At 44.6% G+C, this 20,742-nt stretch overlaps 1 protein-coding gene across 1 annotated transcript in view; it reads left to right on the plus strand.

Annotated features, from left to right (window-relative positions):
- LOC135908247 (uncharacterized) overlaps nt 1–20,742 on the plus strand; it is a 72,845-nt gene that overhangs the window by 6,556 nt on the left and 45,547 nt on the right. The window contains exons 2-5 of the mRNA XM_065440015.2: nt 5,550–5,583; nt 16,500–16,740; nt 17,770–18,024; nt 19,484–19,707. Coding sequence (XP_065296087.1) covers nt 5,553–5,583; nt 16,500–16,740; nt 17,770–18,024; nt 19,484–19,707 — 751 coding nt within the window. The 5' untranslated portion in view covers nt 5,550–5,552. The remainder of the gene's footprint in view (nt 1–5,549; nt 5,584–16,499; nt 16,741–17,769; nt 18,025–19,483; nt 19,708–20,742) is intronic.

A 20,742-nucleotide genomic window follows, 5' to 3' on the forward strand; every position in this document is an offset into this window, starting at 1 on the left:
CTCGATAGACTCCACGTCCAATAATCCGATACAATAATCCGAGAGGAGGGGGGGGGGGGCTGATCAAAGGCCGTTTCCGTTCTGGTGTGAACCAGCGGAGAAGAAATGACTATGCGATTATTCTGCCTTCGCGTAACAGAGAATGAGGTTGTATGTTAGCCACTATCTGCCACTGCAAAACGCTCACATCTATGCACTCTTCGCCTACCTGACCGCCCTGAGCCCCCGGCATTAGAAATGCTGAAACTGCCGAACATACGCAGTTTACGATGCATTTATACTGGTGTCGAGTGACGCAGGACGCGTTCGCTTGGCAAATAGCCGCAGTGCATTTGCGTTCCAGAAGAATAGCCGGCGGTGCATACTTGTTCTGCAGTGAAGACACAGTTCTTGGAGTGCCTACCGGCGAGATTGGCTGTGATTGACGAGATTGGCTTCAAACATCTTTTTTCTTTCTCGCCTCAAACGAAATTTAGTGAAACTAATTTTTTTACAACACAAACTGAAAGGTTTGTGCGTACAATAAGTTATCTCGCGTATTTTATCTGGAGGTCTGGAGGTTTATCTGAACATTAATGCATGAGGTGACTTCTTGGCAACTTCGGAAGTGATTTCCAGGAAAAGCACTTAATTTCGTAGTCGAACATTATTTTTAGCATAAACTATAGCAATGACAAAGAATACGGAAAAAAATATTGTGGGTGAAACGTGAACGACGTTTATGCAAAAAATCTGAAAACGCACATTTCTTGCTTTCTTGCTTTCTTTTACGGAGCCAATTAAACGCGGAAAATTCATAAATGTGTTTACCTATGACATCACATGAAAGAATCAGGCCAGTAGACTATTTCTAAAACATGGTCAGGCTTAGCTTGGTTAAGCCAAGAATGCGTTGCATATTGCGCGAGTTGGGGCCCAGCTTTTCCTCCGGCTGTCGTGACGTCACGTCACGTGGTTGCGCTAAAGGTCAATGGTGGCTGCCCGGCCGCGCCCAAGGGCTGAACTGAGTGATTGCAATATGCAACGCATAAAAGCATTTGTCATTTTACCTAGTTTCGCTCTTGACTGAAAAACCTTTACCTCCAACCAACTTTTGCATCTTCTCGAAAACTTCTAAGAGCGCTTACGTCACAAAAAAAATTTTCTTCGAGAAAGATACTTCAGTGAAACCTTATTTACAGAATCACCAACTAGGCAATTTTTCTTTTTTCCAAGAAATTCGGTGATGGTCACTTTTGGGGTCTGGGGCGTTTCACGTGGAATGACCTCTTTCTTTCTCTCTCCCTCTCTCTCTCTACTCATTCATATTCTCTTACATACACTTGTAGCGGGATAATGAGCCAACCACCGCTCACTGTACTACAGCGTAGCCATAAAGTGTGACGCTTGTGTCAGACGTGGCACAGTGAATAATGGCAGGCGTAACAGAGGAACACGAAAGCGGGGAGGGGGGGGGGGGCGAAGTTATGACATCTCGCCGTCAAGAATTCGTCCGTACAAACAGTGGCTCGCGAGACGCGTAGATACGGCGGTTCGCTCTGCTATGCCGCGCGAAGGCATACACCGATAAGAACCGCGCGTATCGGCGCGCTGGAGCGTTGTTACCAGTCGGGTAGTAAAAGACTCGCGACTAAGGTTCTTGCCGAGAACGTAACACTAAAAAGACGTCGCTGCGGTAGAGTGCTTCGTTTTTGAAACCGCTGAGCGCTAACAGCTGGCAGAGCTGAAAAAAAAAAGATTCATCATATTTGAAGCATCAGTCACTTCACTACTACAAGTTACTGTGGAGCGGCTTCATCGTTTACTGACAAAGAGGGCTTAGGGTGCGCTTCGACGTCTGCTATGGCAACGTCGAGTACTCTAGCTGCGTTAAAACTTCCTGCCCGCCTATTCTAGTTTTGCGAATGGTTGAAACTTGTCGACACGCTTATCGCATTTTAGGAAAGGTGAGATGCATCCACAAAACCGCAGGCCTTAGGGCAAGTGACAAAAGCTGAATGCGTAAGGCTATTCAGGAACATAAGGTGTTCTCCGAACTTCGAATAATCCGAAGTGGTTATAAGTTACCCACTTTAGATGCTCACGACACCAAAAGTAGAACTGTATAGGCCTGAAGAGGCCCACAGTTTTTTAAGTAAATAAATTAAATTAATAAATCAGTAGAGCGTATAATAGCTGAGAGAGACAAAAATGCTCACGGCAGCCACGCAACGACTGACACCATACCAGATTTACGTCTTATATCCTCAGTATATATCCCCGTGGGTATGCAGACGTATCGATCGTGCCTTAATAATTCCTCTGTTTCAGCATTCATCATTCCACATTCAGTGTTACAGCAACTGTTTAAATTATCCTAGGTGACATCTAATCCATCCGCGTTGCGTTTCGTATACCATCAGTAAAGAACGCGCAAAAATGGATTATGTTTAGTGACTCTCACGCCGCCCTCGCCCCACTAAAAAGAACCGATAACAATTCGTTGAGTGCAACTTTAATGTGCGAAACGCTCAAAGAGCACACAAAAGGAATAGCGAGGAATTACGTTACAGGGTTTCATTGGTTACCAGGACGCAGCAATATTCCTGGAAACGCTGCAGCGGACTCAACTGCGAATAAGGCGCACAATAACGAAGAAAGATTAAATTTTACTATTTCACTTACAGCGAAGCCCTTCTCTTCCTGCATCAGGCATCCTGACGTCTCAGCAAAAATACCTGGTTTGATCGGCGATCTAAGAGTTCCGTATTATTTTTCGTAGACTCATGTGTAAAACTCTCAGTTCCGTCAAATCGGAACGTTAACAGAAAATCTGAAACATTATTGCACCGCCCTGCGGCTTGGTGCAGCATATAAGTGGTACCTTTCGGTGGGGGATATAACGCGCACCTTAAGTCCGCAGTGCTCTTGTGGCCACTCAGAGGAAGAGGTGCACCAACTCCTTCTCGAGTGCTCAAGATATGAAACTACAAGGCGAACATTGAGAGCGTATTTAATGCTATTAGATCGATGGCCACTCGCTATGAAAAGAAATACTCAGCCTATGGCCAATATCAGCGGGGCCTCAGAAAAAAGCACTCGTCACTTTAAATTTTTTTTTTCAGAAACTACCAATATCGTTTGTTTATATAAATGTTAGTGTCCTCTTAAATACGTATGTGTGATGTAAATCTAAGCTTGGTATGTTGTCAAGTCGTTATGTCGTACGTTGAGTATATACAAGATGTCCCAATTATCATGCAACCAAGATTTAAAAAGTATGCAAATGCTATGGACAAAACCAAGATAATGTTGTTTGCCGCTCTTGGAGATACTCAGATTACTCTTCTTGCGCTCTACCTAATTACATAATTAGCCTGAATTAATTAATCAATTCTTCTCAAACATTACAGTTAGATGAAAAGTGTCAGTGAGAAAATTATAGAGCAACATGAAAAACTCCCGATACAGCTTTCTGCTGCTCAATACATGCTACATAAAAGTGTTTTTTTCGAGCGTGAAAGAAGCCCGCGAATACATGCAATTTCCCTCGAGCGACCAGTAGCGCGGCCATTTCACGTGGACTCGCGGGCTCCTTTCACGCTCAGAAAAACACTTTTATGTAACATGGGTTGAGAAGCAGAAAGCTGTATCGGGAGTTTTTCATGTTGCTTTACAATTTTCTCATTGACACTTTTCATCTAATTGTAATGTTTGAGAAGTTGGATAAATAATTAAGACTAATTATGTAATTAGGCGGAAAGCAAGAAACATAATCTGAGTATCTCCAAGCGACGGCAAACAACGTTACCTTGGCTCTGTCTAGCTACGTGGCATTTTCATATATTTCAATATTGGTGCCTGATAGTTGGGACACGCTGTATATTACGTTTTGTGCACTCGTCCGCAAAGCTCTGCTCTTGTGTGCGTTCTCGAACAATCCGAAGTACTTGTGTTTGCATATGCCATATGTATGAAATTTCATCTTCTCTGGGTTATTAGATTCATGCACATAAATTTGTGTCCAAGCTGGATGGCTGTGTTTTATGACACACCTGTGACACATTGTGCGACATACTGTGTGTGATAACGTGTTTTTTTTTTTTTTCAAGCGTCTAAGAGTGGCCGTTGCCAACTAAAGGCACCAATTTCCCCTATTATAGCATGTCAATTAAAAAGAAAAGGATTATGATAGGTGAAGTAAAATATTTCACCTTTTTAACAGTTTGTATCGAAGCGTGGGACAGCCTCTTACAATAGAAAAGACGTCGAAAGAGCAGATATATCAAATTCCTCAGAGTGTCACCGTAGCGACGAAGGGCAGACCCTTCTAAACTATATGCAGTTAAAAGTTCGCAGGCGAGTGGAATGAAAGTCGGTTTATCAAATAGTTTCTTGCGCGTTTAACGCGATTGAGAGCGTGTCTCCCATGTTATAGTGAACAAAGGTCGTTTGGTTTGTCGGTACTGCCCAAATATGCAGCGCATGGGCACCTTCTACACATAGAGTCTATAAACTACGCGTTGTCAATCACCGGCGCCTGTGTCTACGCGTAAGAAATTGAGACGCCGAAACGTCTATGACACGTTTAGAGGGATTGAACACTTTCATGACCAGACATAAATACTAAGAAAAATGTTTATTTTTGATCCAGATGTGCAAAACACATCAAGGATAAGCATAATCAACAAAAAGAAAAAAAAAGTTCGGTTTTTTTCCAGCAATATAGGTGGAAGACCCAAGGTGGGAAACTGGAAGTTACACGTCAACAGCTACACCAAGGGCAAATTATTCTTTGCTTATTGAACTGTTCGTCTTCTTCCTAATATCCCGAGAAAATTATAGAGTCATATTAATTAGTTGCTAAACCAGACTTATCAAGTGCATAAACAAATTTGCGATTACTAAATTAGCTTCGAGGTGTCTAAGGTGGTCCAGAGGAACGACAGTAGCCTTTACACTCCGTTTTGGCCTCCCGACCAATTTATTTATGGAGAGGTTAGCGTAAGAATCGCGGCATTCGAAAATTTTCTACGCGTGAAAAAAAACTTTTCGCACTGAACTGTATGAAACTACTGGTCTGTATATAGCCAGGGAGTGCCCCTGATCCGCACCCAACCCCGAAAATTTTATATTAGTATGCGGCCTGTCCAGGCCCTGTCCCGTGCCTGAAAATGTTTCTGGCTAGGTCACTGGCCAATACAGCCCTATATTGACATACCGTATTTACTCCCATCTTGTAGGGCCGGCACCCCGGCTTTGGAGTGCGAAAATTTTCAAACCATAAGCATGCCTCATGTAAGGCCCGCACCAGATAAAATTTAAAAAAAAGAAGTGTGAGTCTTACGCGAGTAAACACGATATATATTTCAACAAAGTGGTGCACGTCTAATTTAAATAAAAGCGAACAACCAAGCGCTTTGTAAACTGAGCCAATGAAGTACCACAAGCATTTACTATACTGGTCTACCAACCATATGCCTTGCCACACCTTTGTCGCAGTAAATGTACCCTATTTTATTCACCTCGCCCCTACTGATGGTCATTTCGTTTGTTCTTTTCTGTTCTAGAAAATGAGATTCTTCCTCTCACTGCTGGTGACAGGTAAGTCCGCAGTTTACATTTCCTTTCTTTTTTCATTTCGTTTGCACGCGCCCACGCTAAAAGGTATACGAGTCCCAACTATCATGCACCAAGATCTAAAAATACGCAAATGCCGCGTAGCTGGACAGAAGCAAGATAACGTTGTTTGCCGTCGCTCGGAGATACTCAAATTATTTTATTGCATTCCGCCTAATTACATAATTAGTCTTAATTGGTTAATGGAATTCTCAGATAATATAGTTAGATTAAAAGTGTCATTGAGAAAATTGTGGAGCGACATGAAAAACTCCCGGTACAGCTTTCTGTTGCTCAATAGGCGCTAGATAAAAGCGTTTTTCCGAGAGTGAAAGAAGTCCGCGAATACACGCAAAGCGCCTCGAGTCGTGCAGAGAAGTTCTCTTTCTTGATCTCCGGGCTGATGGAAGTCTCAGCGCCAGTGCCCATCCGTGTTACGTCCCCTATTAAAAATTGTTTTCTCCCACTTTTTTTTTTTGTCGTTTCGGCACAGGAAAGGTTCTCCAAACTTACAAGGCTGGGTTTTTTTTCTTGCTCTATCAGAATGCAAGTTGCTAATTTATTCGGCGCAGCGTTGCGCGCACACCGCTGCAACTGTCTCGTTCCAAAATAAACATGCAGAGACTACTCGTGCTTGTCACGTGTCATACGCTGACATTGCATTACGCATGACTTGTACGGATGTGCAATTTTATATCAAGTTATTTGTCTATCTTCACAGTGTGTTACTTTCAATCAAAGTGAGCGTAAAAACTATTGATTATTTCTATTTTATTATGGTCGTACTGTTTTCTCGACCGGTGTGTTACGGCGAAGCTGTTGTTGCCACTATATAACGGCTCAACAAAAAAGCGTTATAGTCCTGTTTTCACAGTTTTGTGAAGAAAAGCTATATCACTCACGAAGTCTATATATTGAGGAAATGTGGGAATTGTTGAGTGCAATAAGCAGGCCAACCTTAATATTGCGGTGTCAATTAGAGGTTAAATGAAAATTATTTCACCCACGTTCTCGCCCCATATTTAAAAGCGCTACGTGAAACGCTCAAAAATTTTTTTTCTCTCCACCACAGCAAGAACTGCCGGACTATTCTTTATTAAAGTTTCTTCTTCTTCCTCTGTCGTGAGACCATATATGGCGGAAGTTTCGTGTTTCAACGCGACAGCGTTAAGGAGCTCGTGTCGCAGAAAAGCCGCTGTCGACGGTGTCGGCGTTGGCAGCGTTGGCCGTGAGCGATAAATCCCAGCAGGCACTTCATGAATAAAAAACAACTTGCAAGATGGGCTGGGTGGGAATCGAACCAGGGTCTCCGAAATGTGAGACGGAGACGCTACCGCTCAGCCACGAGTTTTTTTTTCTTTATTGCCTGTTTGCAGCACAAACCAAGAACACATTCAAATGCTAAAACATGTCAACCACACTTTGGCTAACATTATACATTAAAATCGCTTCAGCTTGATCAGTTCATCAAGAATAGCCACCCACTCGGGAGGCTCACTCTGGGCACGATATACCACTCAGCCACGAGTTCGATGCTTCAAAGCGGTACAAAAGCGCCTCTAGTGAATGCGGTGTTGCCTTAGAAACGAGCTGTTTCTATGGCTCAGGCGTGCGTCGCTTGCTCAGGCGCACATTTCGTTGCCGCGTCGAACGCGGCGTTGCTCGACGCTCACCGCGTCCGATGCGGGGCGCGTAGTCACTGCGCCTTAACCCATTGTCTTACACCCCTTGGCGGGTCGACGGGAACGCTGTCGCGTTCCCCTCTTGAAGGCGAAGCTCAAGCGTCCTCCAAATTATTGAGTAAATTGGGGCCGTTTTATGGGTGATGTGTGCCGAGAGCTTGAAGCGCCTAGGATAATTATGGCCTTTAAAAGTAATTGCTGAATACTCACCTCCTCCCAATTATTATATTTTATACACAGCATGCAGTTGCTGTTCCCAGGTCTCATTGACGAAGTACGCGAAGCACGGAGCTCATAGTTCGTTAAAAAAGGAAACGGGTCGTACGCGATTAACGATAAATGTATCATCTCTATAGCTTAATTACCGCCTTTGTAGAAAGTTACTTATTCAAGGGTTCTAGAGTGTCACACTATCGTTATTTGTTACACTTTCAAAAGTACCAAAGCAACTGCACAAGACACCAACTTCAATTTAGATGAAAATAGCGGGAATGTTAAGTGTAATGTATGGCGATCTTTGTATTTCCTGGTTTAATAGTGGTATGGTATGGTATGGTATGGTATGGTATGGTATGGTATGGTATGGTATGGTATGGTATGGTATGGTATGGTATGGTATGGTATGATGAACTTTATTTAATGTCCTGAAGATCAACCCTTAGGTTGACGCAGGCGGCTCCCACGTCGGGACAGTAAGGTTTAACCTTACCGCCGTATCATGGGCCTTCTGGACGGCCTGTACTTGATCGGAAAGAACTCCACTGTGTAGGACTCGCTGCCACCAGTCTCTCTCCTTGTCACAGTCTGTGAAAGTCACAGGACACTGCCAAAGCATGTGATCCAGAGTAATGATGCCATTACACTTCTCGCAATTGATTGGTATCTCTCTTTCAGGATATATCTTGTTAATAAAGTTTGGACTTGGATAAGTTCTTGTTTGCAACAATCTCAGAGTCACCGCTTGAGCTCTATTGAGCTTAGCGTGTGGCACTGGGAATTCCCTTCTGTTCATGTAATAATGCCTTGTGATTTCATTATATGTAAGTAATTGGTCCCTGTTCTCCACCTGTATATTATTAAGGTCCTGGTCGCGTAGTGCACGGATAGTAAGCCCTCGTGCAGCTGCGTTAGCCATCTCGTTTAAATTCTTCCGAGATGGATCGACAGACCCCATGTGCGCAGGAAACCAGCGGATTTCGATCTCTTGGCTGTCCAACTCACCGATCAGCTGGGCAGCCCTTTTGGTTACAAAGCCATTGGTAAAGTGTCTAATAGCCATCTTAGAGTCGCTGTAAATCTTCGTCCACTTATTATTCCTTAAAGTCAATGCTATCGCTACTTGTTCCGCGACTGTCGTGTCTTTAGTCATGATTGTAATAGCATCCCGAGTGAGACCATCTGCATCTACTACTACTGCCGTAAAGGCTTTCTTTCCTCTGACCCATGCAGCATCTACAAATGCCGCATGTTCTCTGTCGTGTTCTATCTCTTGCAGGAGAGCTTTGGCCCTTGCCTTTCGTCTTTCCAGGTTGTGCACTGGGTGCATATTTCTGGGGAAAGGAGTCGTCTTGATTATCTCTCTTATGCTATCTTTTAGTTCTACTGTGCCTTCACCTGAAATTTTGGATTCGGTTGGGCACCATCGTACCTCTTCTAGTACTGCTCTACCTGGCCTTGTTCCAGAGAGCCTCTCTCTGTGGGCAATTTGCTGAGCTTCAATTATCTCGTCTATTGTGTTGTGGAGCCCCAGTTTCATTAATTTGTTATCCGGGGTGTTAATCGGTAGCCCCACTGTTGTTTTGACAAGCCTTTTAATTAATCTGTTCAACTTGTTTAGCTCTGTCTGTGTCCAACTGAGCATCCCAGCTACATATGAGAAGTGGCACAAGGCGAAAGCGTGGACCAGTCTCATGGCGCTCTCCTTTCCCAGCCCTCTTTGTCTGTTAGTGATTCTCCTTAGCAGTCTTATTACCTCCACAGTCTTGCTTATGATGTGTCGTATTGTTCTTCCATTTGCCCCGTTTGCCTCCAGGAATAACCCTAAGACTCTTATGGATTCTACTTGCTTAATAGATTCGCCTGCCTTCATGGTTAGTACCAACCGGGGTTCTTCCTCGGGAACGTATCCCCTCGGTTTTCTACCCCTTCTTCTGTTCTTGAGTACAAGGAGTTCAGACTTACTAGCAGAGCATTTGAGTCCCATGTCTTCTAAAATAGACTCTACCTCATAAATGCTCTTCTGAAGTCTGCTTTCCGCATGTCCCATACTTCCTTCAGCGGTCCATATCGTCACATCGTCTGCATAAATGGTAAAGTGAATGCCCTCTATCCTTTTTAGTCCCTTTGCCACTTTTGACATGGCCAGGTTGAAAAGCATAGGTGACAAGACCGACCCTTGTGGCGTCCCTCTGTCACCGAGATCCATCTTCTTTGATATAATATCCCCGAATCTAAGATGAGCTGAACGATTGCCAAGAAAGGCTTTAACCACTTCATAGAGTTTTCTCCCCAATCCCAGTTCGGAAATCACTTCAAGTATTGCTCTATGCTTAATTCTGTCAAAAGCTTTTTCGACATCCAACCCCAAGAGAGCTCGAGTGTTTTTTGGTTTAGCCAATAGCAGTTGATGTTTGATTAACAACATGGCATCTTGTGTGGACAAGCCTGATCTGAAACCAATCAGATTGTACGGTAGGATGTCATTGTCCTCCACATATTTCGTTAACCTGTTCAATATGACATGCTCCATTGTCTTCCCTAGACATGATGTTAAAGAAATTGGCCTCAGATTATCCAAGTTGAGTTGCTTGCCCGGCTTTGGTATTAAGATAGTACTGGCCGTCCTCCATTCTTCTGGATATACCCCATCTTTCCATAGGTCATTAATGTATGTGGTCAGATATTTTATTGATTCGCCGTCCAAGTTCTTAAGCAATCTGTTAGAGATTCAATCCGGGCCAGCTGCTGACCTACTATTCAGATCATACAGTGCCGTGCGTACCTCACTTTCGGTGAATTCCTGATCCATATATTTGCATTCTAACCCTAAGTAATCGGGATAACTCACATCCTGATCTTTCCCGAGAGGCAAGTATTTAGTAGCCAGTCGCTCCATTATGCTCTCTGCGCTTGCAGTCTGACTTTCCTGGTGTACCAGTTTCGCCACTGCCGTGCGTCTATTCGATTTAGTGCCTTTTTCGTTGAGCAGAGAAATAGTGGTATTTCAAAGAATTACTGAAACCTCGTTCTTGCCTTGTTTTCCCGCGTCATCTCACGTTTGCAGTTGGTCTCTCCGCTGTCCTAGGTTGATTAGACAAGGTACCTTGTTTGTAATTCCTAATTCAAAATAAGGGACAGGTTATGGCTAATGTGTACGCGCACTTTGAACTATATGCGCTAAGTGCGGAATTTCCTATAAATTATGCATGCAGGTGCTCCGGGCATTTATGAGCGTGCTTTAGGAGCAGCGCAAAATTTAGCCCGCTGTCGTGAAACAGCTACGTATGCCACCAAGGTCAAACTCGGCACAAATGGGCAGACCTCAATAGCAAATATGTGGGCGAAGTTAAATGCGGTTGGATTCATTGCAGCTTTTGCAGAATATTTAATGAGCAAGTGTTTCGCAAGTTTCACGCTGCCGTTACCAAACAAATACATTTCCATGTCCTGAGAGAACTCTGCGCTGCACAATCTTCACGTTTAACCGAAATGAGCGGCATCTTAAGTGCAGTGTATCCCTAAATTTCAACGTTACTGGCTTAATTAGGAGAGTTACGAATAATTCATGAACCTTCGTTCTTTCTGGATTCTTTTTTTTTCATGCGTTATACGGCGTTCGCCCGCTGTTCTCGGTTAAGAGACGGAGGTGTACCCTGTTTCTCTTTTGTGAAAGTAATTAGGGACAGGTGGGTAATGTTTACGCGAAGTTTGAAAAGGATAGGTTTATTAGGCTTTCGCAAAAAATTACTTACGCAAACACTTTCCAGGGCGATGAGTGTATTTTACTAGTGGCGCGCAGAATTTAGCTCGTTTCCCTGGCGCGCATATCATACCACACCAGCCACTCGCAGTAGGTTTCACGACCACGTTCACGAACATCAACATTTTTAGCCTCGTTTTTTCTTCACTTGGCGGCAGAATGTAATGGCCTCCCCTCTGCCATTGTCGACATAATCTGCCCATCCGTATCTTTACAACAGGTCACTGACCATCTCCAACTACATTGTACTTGATTTTTCTTTATAAATGTTGTTTGTATTTACATGCGTGTATGTATATGTACATACGTAGGCGTTAATATGTGTGCATACATGTTTGCATATATTTGAACACGTATAAGTATATATATGCGCGCATATATTACTTGAACGAGTGTAAATTCGAATGTTGTACCCACCCCCTATGTAATACCTCTGAAGTCGGGGATCGTTAAGGAAAACAAACTGAACTGAACTGAGAAGAACAAATGCCACCAAGATTAAATCTAGCGAGAATTCGGAAAAGGCTATGGCAAACCTTCATGCGATGTTAAATAAGTGTGAGATAGATACTGTTTTAGCTAAAAACTTAAGCAAGTGTTCGAAAGTGTCATACTGCCGTTGTCAGCTATTCTTCCCAATAACTTCGCCGAGCTAAATCTATTTTACACCATGGTCATGGCCACATTACAAGAGTTGCAAATAATTACCGGACTCTTCTTGTTTTTCTCTATTTTTCCAATAAACGAAGTTCATAGTAGGCTTCTACGGCGTCCCCGATGAACTAATAAAGGCACATTGTTCATATTTGCCTAAAAGTAGAGGCAGGTTATATATATCGAGTAAGCAAAATCGAAATTGTCTGGAAAAATTATGGGCCCTAGCAGTAAATTTCGTTTGCGGGCTACCCGGAGCGTTCAGTATTTAGCATGCTGCCCTGGGCAACCTGTAAACTGCGACAAAATCACATCTAGAGAAACTGGTGGGCATAATACGGCCAATAATCTCGCAAACTAAAGTTCGTATATATGAATTACTGCATTTGTAACATTTCTTTACCAAGAGCCCGTATGGGCTATAGGCTGGAAGGTCTCAAACGGACCAGTCATATAGGAGCCACCTTTTAAAGTCTGTGATTGAATTAAAGGCAACTGCAATATTTATTGCAACTGCTAGCTCCAAAGAAATAGCTTCGTTGGAAATTGGATTCTGACTGTCACACAAGTCTGGTAGTGTTATTTACGTGTGTTCTGTGTGTGTTTAGCTACGATGTTGTGATAGAGAGCTCTTCAGTAACCACATTTCTCATACTGTCACAGTTAATAAACAACAAAGAACAAACGTACTCGTGTGCTAATGGTGTTCTCAGGGCTCGAACTGTCGGTTCACGCATTCTCTCTTTCCCAATCAAGGTGACTAAGTGAGTGATGTAGCTTCAAAAGTTTTGGAGGGAAGACATTTCATTTTGTTTTTGACATATAAGACACTGTTCATTATCGGGAGACATTACGGCGACGCCTCGAATTCAGAGCTCTGGAGAGTCGCTATGACAACTTTCGCTGGAATCCACACGCCAACTCCATGCTTCCGTGTAAATGCCAGTTCGGTTACAGAGGCTTTAAAAAAATGATATATTCCTTTTGAACAAATCCGCGTATCAGTACACACGTGGAAAATACGTTGGAGGAGCTCAGAGCAACGCTTTTGAATTACATACGATTTTCTTCTCTCTCAATTAAAACTAGCGGTCGTTACGCCGGCATATTACTTCTGATGGGAAAAAGATTATGCAGGTCTCCAACGCACATTTTAGGACCTATATGAAGCTTTCGTGAAGTGTTTAATTAATTGCTTTAAAACTGATAATCTTCTGCAACGCATTTTGCAACATTGCGATAACGTGCCTGCCCAGCGAATCACCTGGGTCGCATACGTACCCCATCACGCGAGGATCAGGGCACTTTTCATCCCGCCATCTCCGAGATCAGCCCAGTTTACTATTTCACCATCCTACTGGACCAAACTCTGCCAAACTTGTAGCCCTGATAATATTTGGGTATAACGTTTGTTGTTATACCTAGATTGCTGTTATACCTTTAGATATATATAACGTTTGTTGCATAGGCGTTCGTAGCAGAGGCGGTCGACTGTATTCCGATTCCTTATACGAGTGCTGTCATGTGTGAGAGTTATATAGCAAGACAGCAGCAGCAGCCACGGTCGGCAAAGTCCGGGAGGGTTCACCTAAAAAGGTTCGGTTTAAACTACCCAAAGACTTCGCGTGGATTCATCTGAAGAGCGGACTATATCCACCAGACACATATGCCACTTTCTTTCAAGTGGAGACGAGTCACAATTGCTAAGCGTAAAACAAGGGCTTAAAGACTCACGCGCTTTCTTTACAGCCCGGAAAAATTTAGGGCCACAGCAGCTATCATCACGGAAACAAATTATTTAGACATTTCCCAATGGAGGCTCCAACGTCAAATGTTTCGCGCTTGAATTTATACTGATAATTTTTTTAATTATTATTGGTAATATTTACATAATCATCTAGGAAAATATACTTTGGTTTGCCCACGAGGACAGAGAACAAGAATGTTCTCGTAGCGCACACGTGAATTCTTTAAGGATTGGCTCAAGCAAGCTGAAACGCCATGTTTATCCGACCCTTTCAGTGTTAACAGTGCTTGTATTATTTACGCACTCGGGTGTTATATATTCAAGGTAATTTGCATGGCGTATGTGTCACACGAGTGAGTCGCCTAAACGGCACTGAATCAGAAGTAGCTAGGTACGAGAAAGGCAACGAGGTTTACCGTCTTTCAAGTTTGTTTGGCCGACTGGGTCAGCTCCTTCATCTAGCTGCCATCGCATCTTGAGGGACACTCGAAAGGCATTTCGGAGCTATAGTACACCATAGGCGGATATCCTCCATATTAAAAATAGGGGGACGTTTAAGCTTCGCCTTTAAGAGTGGAATGCCCGATACATTCAAAGATCCCTGAGTGCTTCTCACGCTTCCCGGCAACTGCAGCTTATGTAACCCTAACGTGTACCAGGAAACGCAGGCGGCGAACGCTATGCACGAAGGCGAACTTTCTGTCGGAAACGCTGGAAAAGGGGTTTGTGTTTGAGTTTCCGCGTAACAGAATTATGTTTCCTCGTATAACAAAAATTACAGTCCGACGCTATCATGTCTGTAGGTTGTGTGTAAGTCGTACGTGCTTTACGATTTTTCCGATGTATTTTACTTAGAGAAAGTGAATTAGTTCAGTAACTTTGCACTAAACGGAGGGTCTGCGTGGTTGTGTTGCATGGATCGGAATTAATTTTGACGAAACGATGGTCGACGCTGGGCGCGAGACGCCGACGCCAGATTTTCTGCGACACGTGGCCCTTAACGCTATTGCGTTAAAAGTATACAATTAATGCACACTACCAATACTAAACTATGAGGGTGAAACTTGTAGGATAAGGCAGTCGCTTAAGAAAAAATTAAGGACTGCTGGTATGACAGGTGCAGCAACTAGAGACATAAGGATCATAACTAGATCTCCGCGTCCCGGCGCGTCAAGCTCTCCGCGACCAAAGCCGACAGATGCTTTCGTAGTGCAGGCGCGTGCCAGTGCGGTGCGGACGGGTGCGAGTCGTTATCCGTCCACAGCTGATGTGCTAGTTGAGGTTCAGATGAAAAAATATGGTTGGGTTGGTCGTGTAATGTGTGCGGAAGGTAGCCAGTGTTCTGCGTTACAGTAGTATATTACGAAAGTCAAAGACATAACGTTCATGTGGTTAGTTTAGTAAATGTGCAGGCCTATATGATAGGAGAGAGTCCGCTGACGGAAGGTTGTTATCTGGAGGGTTTCATCCGCGGGTGCACGTGCAATCTCGGAGGCCACGGTTGGAAGTGAAATCGAATGATGAGGACGACGACGGCACCACAGGCCTTGTGATGTAAAATATGTCAAAAAGTAACGAAGAAACGACATTTGTCGAAAGACACGCGTTCAGGAATAGCCCAGTGAAAACAATGGCGTCCTGTGGATATCCTGTGGACATCCACTGACAGGACATCGACGTCCTAGGAATTTGCCAAATACGTCCTACGGGCGTCCCTCACATGACCGTTTGGCCGCACTATCCGTGTCCTGCTGCCATCCCTTGCATGTCCGCGAGGTACATGTTGTGGCGATGTGCTGCGTGCATTTTATGGACATATGTCAGGGTGTTTTGCGGTATTTGCCATAATGTCTGTCACGGTCGCAGCACACGCTGTGGGACAAATGCAACGGGCACAGCGCCCACGCATCAATGACAGATAGATTAGAGAGCTTCAGTTTAGGGGACGCAAGCGGTTTGCGTACACAAGAACTAGGGGCGACGGTACTGCGCATGCGCAGGCTTTTACGTCTGGGTCTGCGCATGCGTTTGGGTTTGTGCACGCGTACGTTACGCGCGCACGCACGTGTGCGGAAGTGCAGCATACATCCTCATTCGCGCTCCGGCCAAGCGCAAGTGTCTTATTGAACTAATTGAATTTCTCAAAGTAATTTGCTTCAGAAAATTCGTAATGTACGACGTACACACGTGCTGCGGACATGATAGCTTCGAACATGCGGGGAAACTCGAGGACCAAGCCTTAATTGGAGAGCAAAGATTCACGTGTGTGCCGCAATATGTGCATGTGGAATAACCTTAGGATATTCTTGGTAGGATATCCGAAACAGGTTCATGTACGTCCGGTGGGCGAGAGTTTTTCCTTTCCCGTCGATGTTTTCGTCATTGCTTTGAGATTTCTCCTAGCGAGTTTTGTTGGCCTGTCTTGCGATATTAGAGCTCTTAATAGCGATATGCTTGGGACATCCGGGGTAAGATGTCCGAAACTGGACATCCGGCGGATGCCCTATTTGTCTCCGAAATAGTGATTTGACACTGGGTCATGATTCGGATGGACAAAGTGTTTTCACTGGGCAGGCCGTGTGCGTGCATACGTGCGTGTGTGTGTGCCTGTGTTTGGAGGTGGGTGGGTAGGTGTTTGTGCAAGAGAAAGAGAGAGAGACTGTCGCCGCACGGTTGCACTTACGCAACGTGCTTCATTCTCTAGACACTCGACAGGGGACATTGACAACACCTCAGTGGTTGAAAAGACCGAGAACGTCCTTTATCATACGTCACAATTTTACTCATATGGACTCACCGCACGTTGTCATGTACATGTATGTCCTGTGGTCTGGTGCAGGATGCGTCCTCCACGTCGGCTGGTGCCTAATGGGCTCGACGGCGTTCAGCGAGGTGTTCAAGCCGCGCTGCTTCCCGCCTGTCAAAGACAACCGCCACCTGAGGATGGGACAGCAGCTGCCCGCCGGTTTCACAATGTCCAGCTTCCTGGACAAGCTGCAGATACTCGAGCAGAGGTTGGCCGAGCGCAACAATGGCAACGTGCTCACGGCTGTCGACATGGCCGTCTACGTATTGCGGACGTGAGCAAAGAGAAATATATATATATGTGGGGGGGGGGGGAGGAGAGAGAGATACGCAAACGCCAATGAGCATCCCGGAATACCGGACAGGTTATGTATAAAACTCACGTGAAATGGCATCAGCTGAAGCCGTTCGTTTGATTTTCAAATTATATACACCTATTAGAGTTAATGATCAGTGGAATGATATATTTCATTTTAATATGAATTATAAAGAGGACGAGGAAGAAGCAGAAATATACGTAAAGACAGGGAGGTCAGCCAGTTCTCAAACCGGCTGGCTACCCTGTGCTGGGGAAAGGAGGTAAGGGGAATAAAAGACAAGAGAAAAGAGGTATTACAAAAAAGGAAAGAAGAGCAAGATAGAAAGGGGTAAAAGGAAAGGAGATCGAATACGGCACTGCTTAAAGACTGTCTCTAAGACTTTGTCTCTAAGTCTCCAAGACTCTAACTATAAAGAAATCACTGTTAGAAATTGCGACCTAGCCACATATCTTGTAAGGATGCGTTTGATAAGGAAGCGAAATTTATGGTTGGATAGACAATTAGATCTCATGCAAGTATATTATGAAAATTAAATGGATCTTTTAGAAAGTATACGGCTCCAGCTGATGTCATTTTCACAACTATCTATTTCACTTTTTTTTTATGCAATCGGGGCTGATCCCGCTGATAACGGCTGCGCAGCGATGTCGCACAAATGATGAAGAGTGAGAATAATAATAATAATAATAATAATAATAATAATAATAATAATAATAATAATAATAATAATGCTTTATTCGTATTCAAGAAGGGTGTGGTCCGGCATAAAGAACGCAAAAGGCATAACTGCCTGTATACGCATCCCACGGGGTAGCTTGGATCGCTACAAAAGTTCGGCCACTGCTCCTTCGAATACTATAAAGTAAATTGACCTGCACTGATGAAGCGACACATTTAGCAAGATTGTTTCCAAAGAAATGTCACCGGAGACGCATTTTCTCTGAGATATGACGGAAAAACATCATGAAATACGCATCAACGCAGGTTCTTCCATGACGACTACGAGTGGGAAAACCTAGGCATCAAGGATGTCGGCAACGCTGGCCACGCGCGCAGCATCCTGCACAGCGTCATGGAAGCCGTGATGGCCAACCTGGGGCGGCCCAGCATCAAACCCGAGGAACTCCTGGAGGACCAGCTCCGCCGGGACGACGACCTCTGCTTTCTCATGTTCAGCCTGGCGCACAACGTCAACAAGACGTTGGTGCGGCACGACCGTTTCGAGACGTACTCTGTCGAGTGAGTGGAGTAGTCAATGTCGGCACACGTACGAGCGGTGGCCGCGGTCGTGTGGCCATGGCGTTGCGTACGTGGCCTCAGAGATGGAGCGGCCCGCTGGCGCGTGCGCTCCCCGATCTCGGATGTCGTGTTTAATTGCGAGAGTGGTCTCGACTGGCCACTGGCGCGGCAATTTCGCGTGTATTCGCAGGCTTCTTTCACGCTCGAAAAAACACTTTTATGCAGCACGTATAGAGGAACAGAAATCTGTATCGTGAGTTTTTTATGTTGCTCTACAATTTTCTCACTGACTCTTTTTCATCTAATTATAATATTTGAGAAGTTGACGAAATAATTAAGACTAAATATGTAATCAGGTGGAATGCACAAAATACTCTGGGTATCTCCAAGCGACGGCAAACAACATTACCTTGGTTCTGTGTAGCTACGTGACATTTCCATATATTTACATCTTGGTGCATGATAGTTGAGACGCTGTTTGATAGGACATATGCCGCAATTTCAAACTACCAATGACTGATTCGTTCATTCATAGTGTTTAAAAACACTACAGGAAAATACTAAGCAGCACTAGGTTTAAAGGTTATAGGCTTTTGTATTAGCGCATCCGTCATTCGTAGCAAGAAGTGAGCTTTTGTAAGCGAAGAAATGACGGAAATGTAAAATCGATGTGGCGTCCCCTGTATTGGACAACGGTACCTCTCGTGTGACGTCTGCATTGGCTAATGCACAGACAGCGGCAGACAGGGTTGTTACGTGCGCATTACGTCAACTCGCCCGTTTTAGCGCGTGGGTGTTTCAAATTGAAGTGAGGAGCAGCACTGGGAACTTCGGTAGCGATTTTTTATGCACAAAAAAAATCATATTGGCGCACAAAAAAGCGGCGCTATACTTCTAGAGCAATAACCCATCGATCACACTCCTGCATAATACTATCAATAATATATAACTCCATTAAATGTAATATTCACAACAGTCTACATAATCTGAATAGGGAACTCATATATAAATATATTAAGTATAATATTCAGAACAGTCCACATGCTCTGAATATGGAGCTCATAGCTGAAGAGTGAACACTTTTGTCTGTTAATGAAGCATTCATACTGCCACATATTACCTGGTAAAATTAATTATTATGGTTAAGTACAAAACTTCAGCGAGAGTCATGTTAATTGTACACACTGGACTGTTTGCGTTTTGGTAATTCTATCAGAGAAACATACCTGTGTTACTGCTGCGTCGTTTCAATATTCCTCTGATCGTATGCATGCCGATATTTTTCTACTGGAGTGCGACTAAACAGCGGCTGCGGATTCAGATGCATGACGTGGCCATTTCCGGCTGTAACATCAAGTTTTAGGGATAATAAATTAAATGTACTTGCACTAAAGGAATCCCTGCTTTGCAACCAGCCGATCATGCATTCGTTCTGTCGCTTTTCCGACGCTACTCGCAGTGATGACGACGACATAACTAAGCTACCGCGTGAGGAAGGCGTGTTGAGCGTGACAGGCCGGAAGGACGGCAGCGTCGTGGCCCTGGGCAGGACACTGCTGGGCATTGCAGCCGCGCACAAGGACCTGCAGGCCAAGACCATTAAGGACTTGCTAAAGTCTTCGGAGAACGCGGATGGCGTCAGCGACGGAACTCTCAGTCCGGTCTACGCTGCCACCCTTGGATGTGAGTCGCTCACTTTCCTTATCTCATCGCCCACTGTCGGGAGTAAATTTCGGTGCCTCGGGTTTTATGCGTGTAGCTTTGTTTACGCACCCTTCTATAGAACCTAAGAAGAGCGTGAGTGCTGCGTATATATGCGGTTCTAATGTCGGAGCCGCGTCATCTTTCTATCGCAAGCATGTGCAGCTGCATATCATCATCGCCGTATGTCCTGGCGTCACCAGAGCATGTTTATAGTAAACCCTCACTCTTGTCATTTTCGGCAAAGTCTTTTATCCGGCGCCGTCCTCTGTGTCGACCTCTTGTATTCGGCCGCTTCGTCCACGCCCCTCGGGACGCAGCAATAAGCAAGTTTCCCTTCGTGAGCACTGCGCCACCTTTGTATCAGAAGCGTTCACTCTAATCTACGCTGGCCTGCGATTTCAGGCCGATAACCTATAATCAAAACCGTCAGAGAATGAACGTTTTCTCGGAAGCGAGCCAGTCAAAGAAAATCAGCAAATGATAAAAAGATGTTGCGCTCTCCCCTGCGTCGTTAGTGGGAAGTCATTTAAATCACCGCGTGACCGGGAAAGCTGCCTTGTAATATGCACTCTGACCGTTCTCGTAGGATAGCGAAAAGTGCGGCGCTGTACGTGATTATGGTGGAGCTGTATACACTCAAGAATCCTACTTTCGTATGCACACACATATTACTAATTACATATGGCTTAAGTCGAAGAAATAAGGCGTTCTATTGACGAACCCGGCTAGCAACTTTTCCTCCCCTCTGGTTGTAGCCTTCTCCCACTGCACATGCTTATATCCACCTATCCGTTATTTAAAAGATTCATGTCATTTGGTTGCGATAGTAAGTATGCGGACACTTGAGGCGCGTTCGCGCCATCGACGCTGCTGCAGCCGAGCTGTACTCAGTGCGACGAAGTGGCCCGCAAAGCCCGCAAGCGAATGCGCCGTGCGCGTGCGTTGGGGGCCGGCGTGTCACCTCTCGAGTTTCGAAGGTGCGGCGCACTAGTTTGAAACGGCAAAGGAAGCGAC

This window comes from Dermacentor albipictus, chromosome 1, assembly GCF_038994185.2.
Source record: "Dermacentor albipictus isolate Rhodes 1998 colony chromosome 1, USDA_Dalb.pri_finalv2, whole genome shotgun sequence".
Taxonomy (NCBI): Eukaryota; Metazoa; Arthropoda; class Arachnida; order Ixodida; family Ixodidae; genus Dermacentor; species Dermacentor albipictus.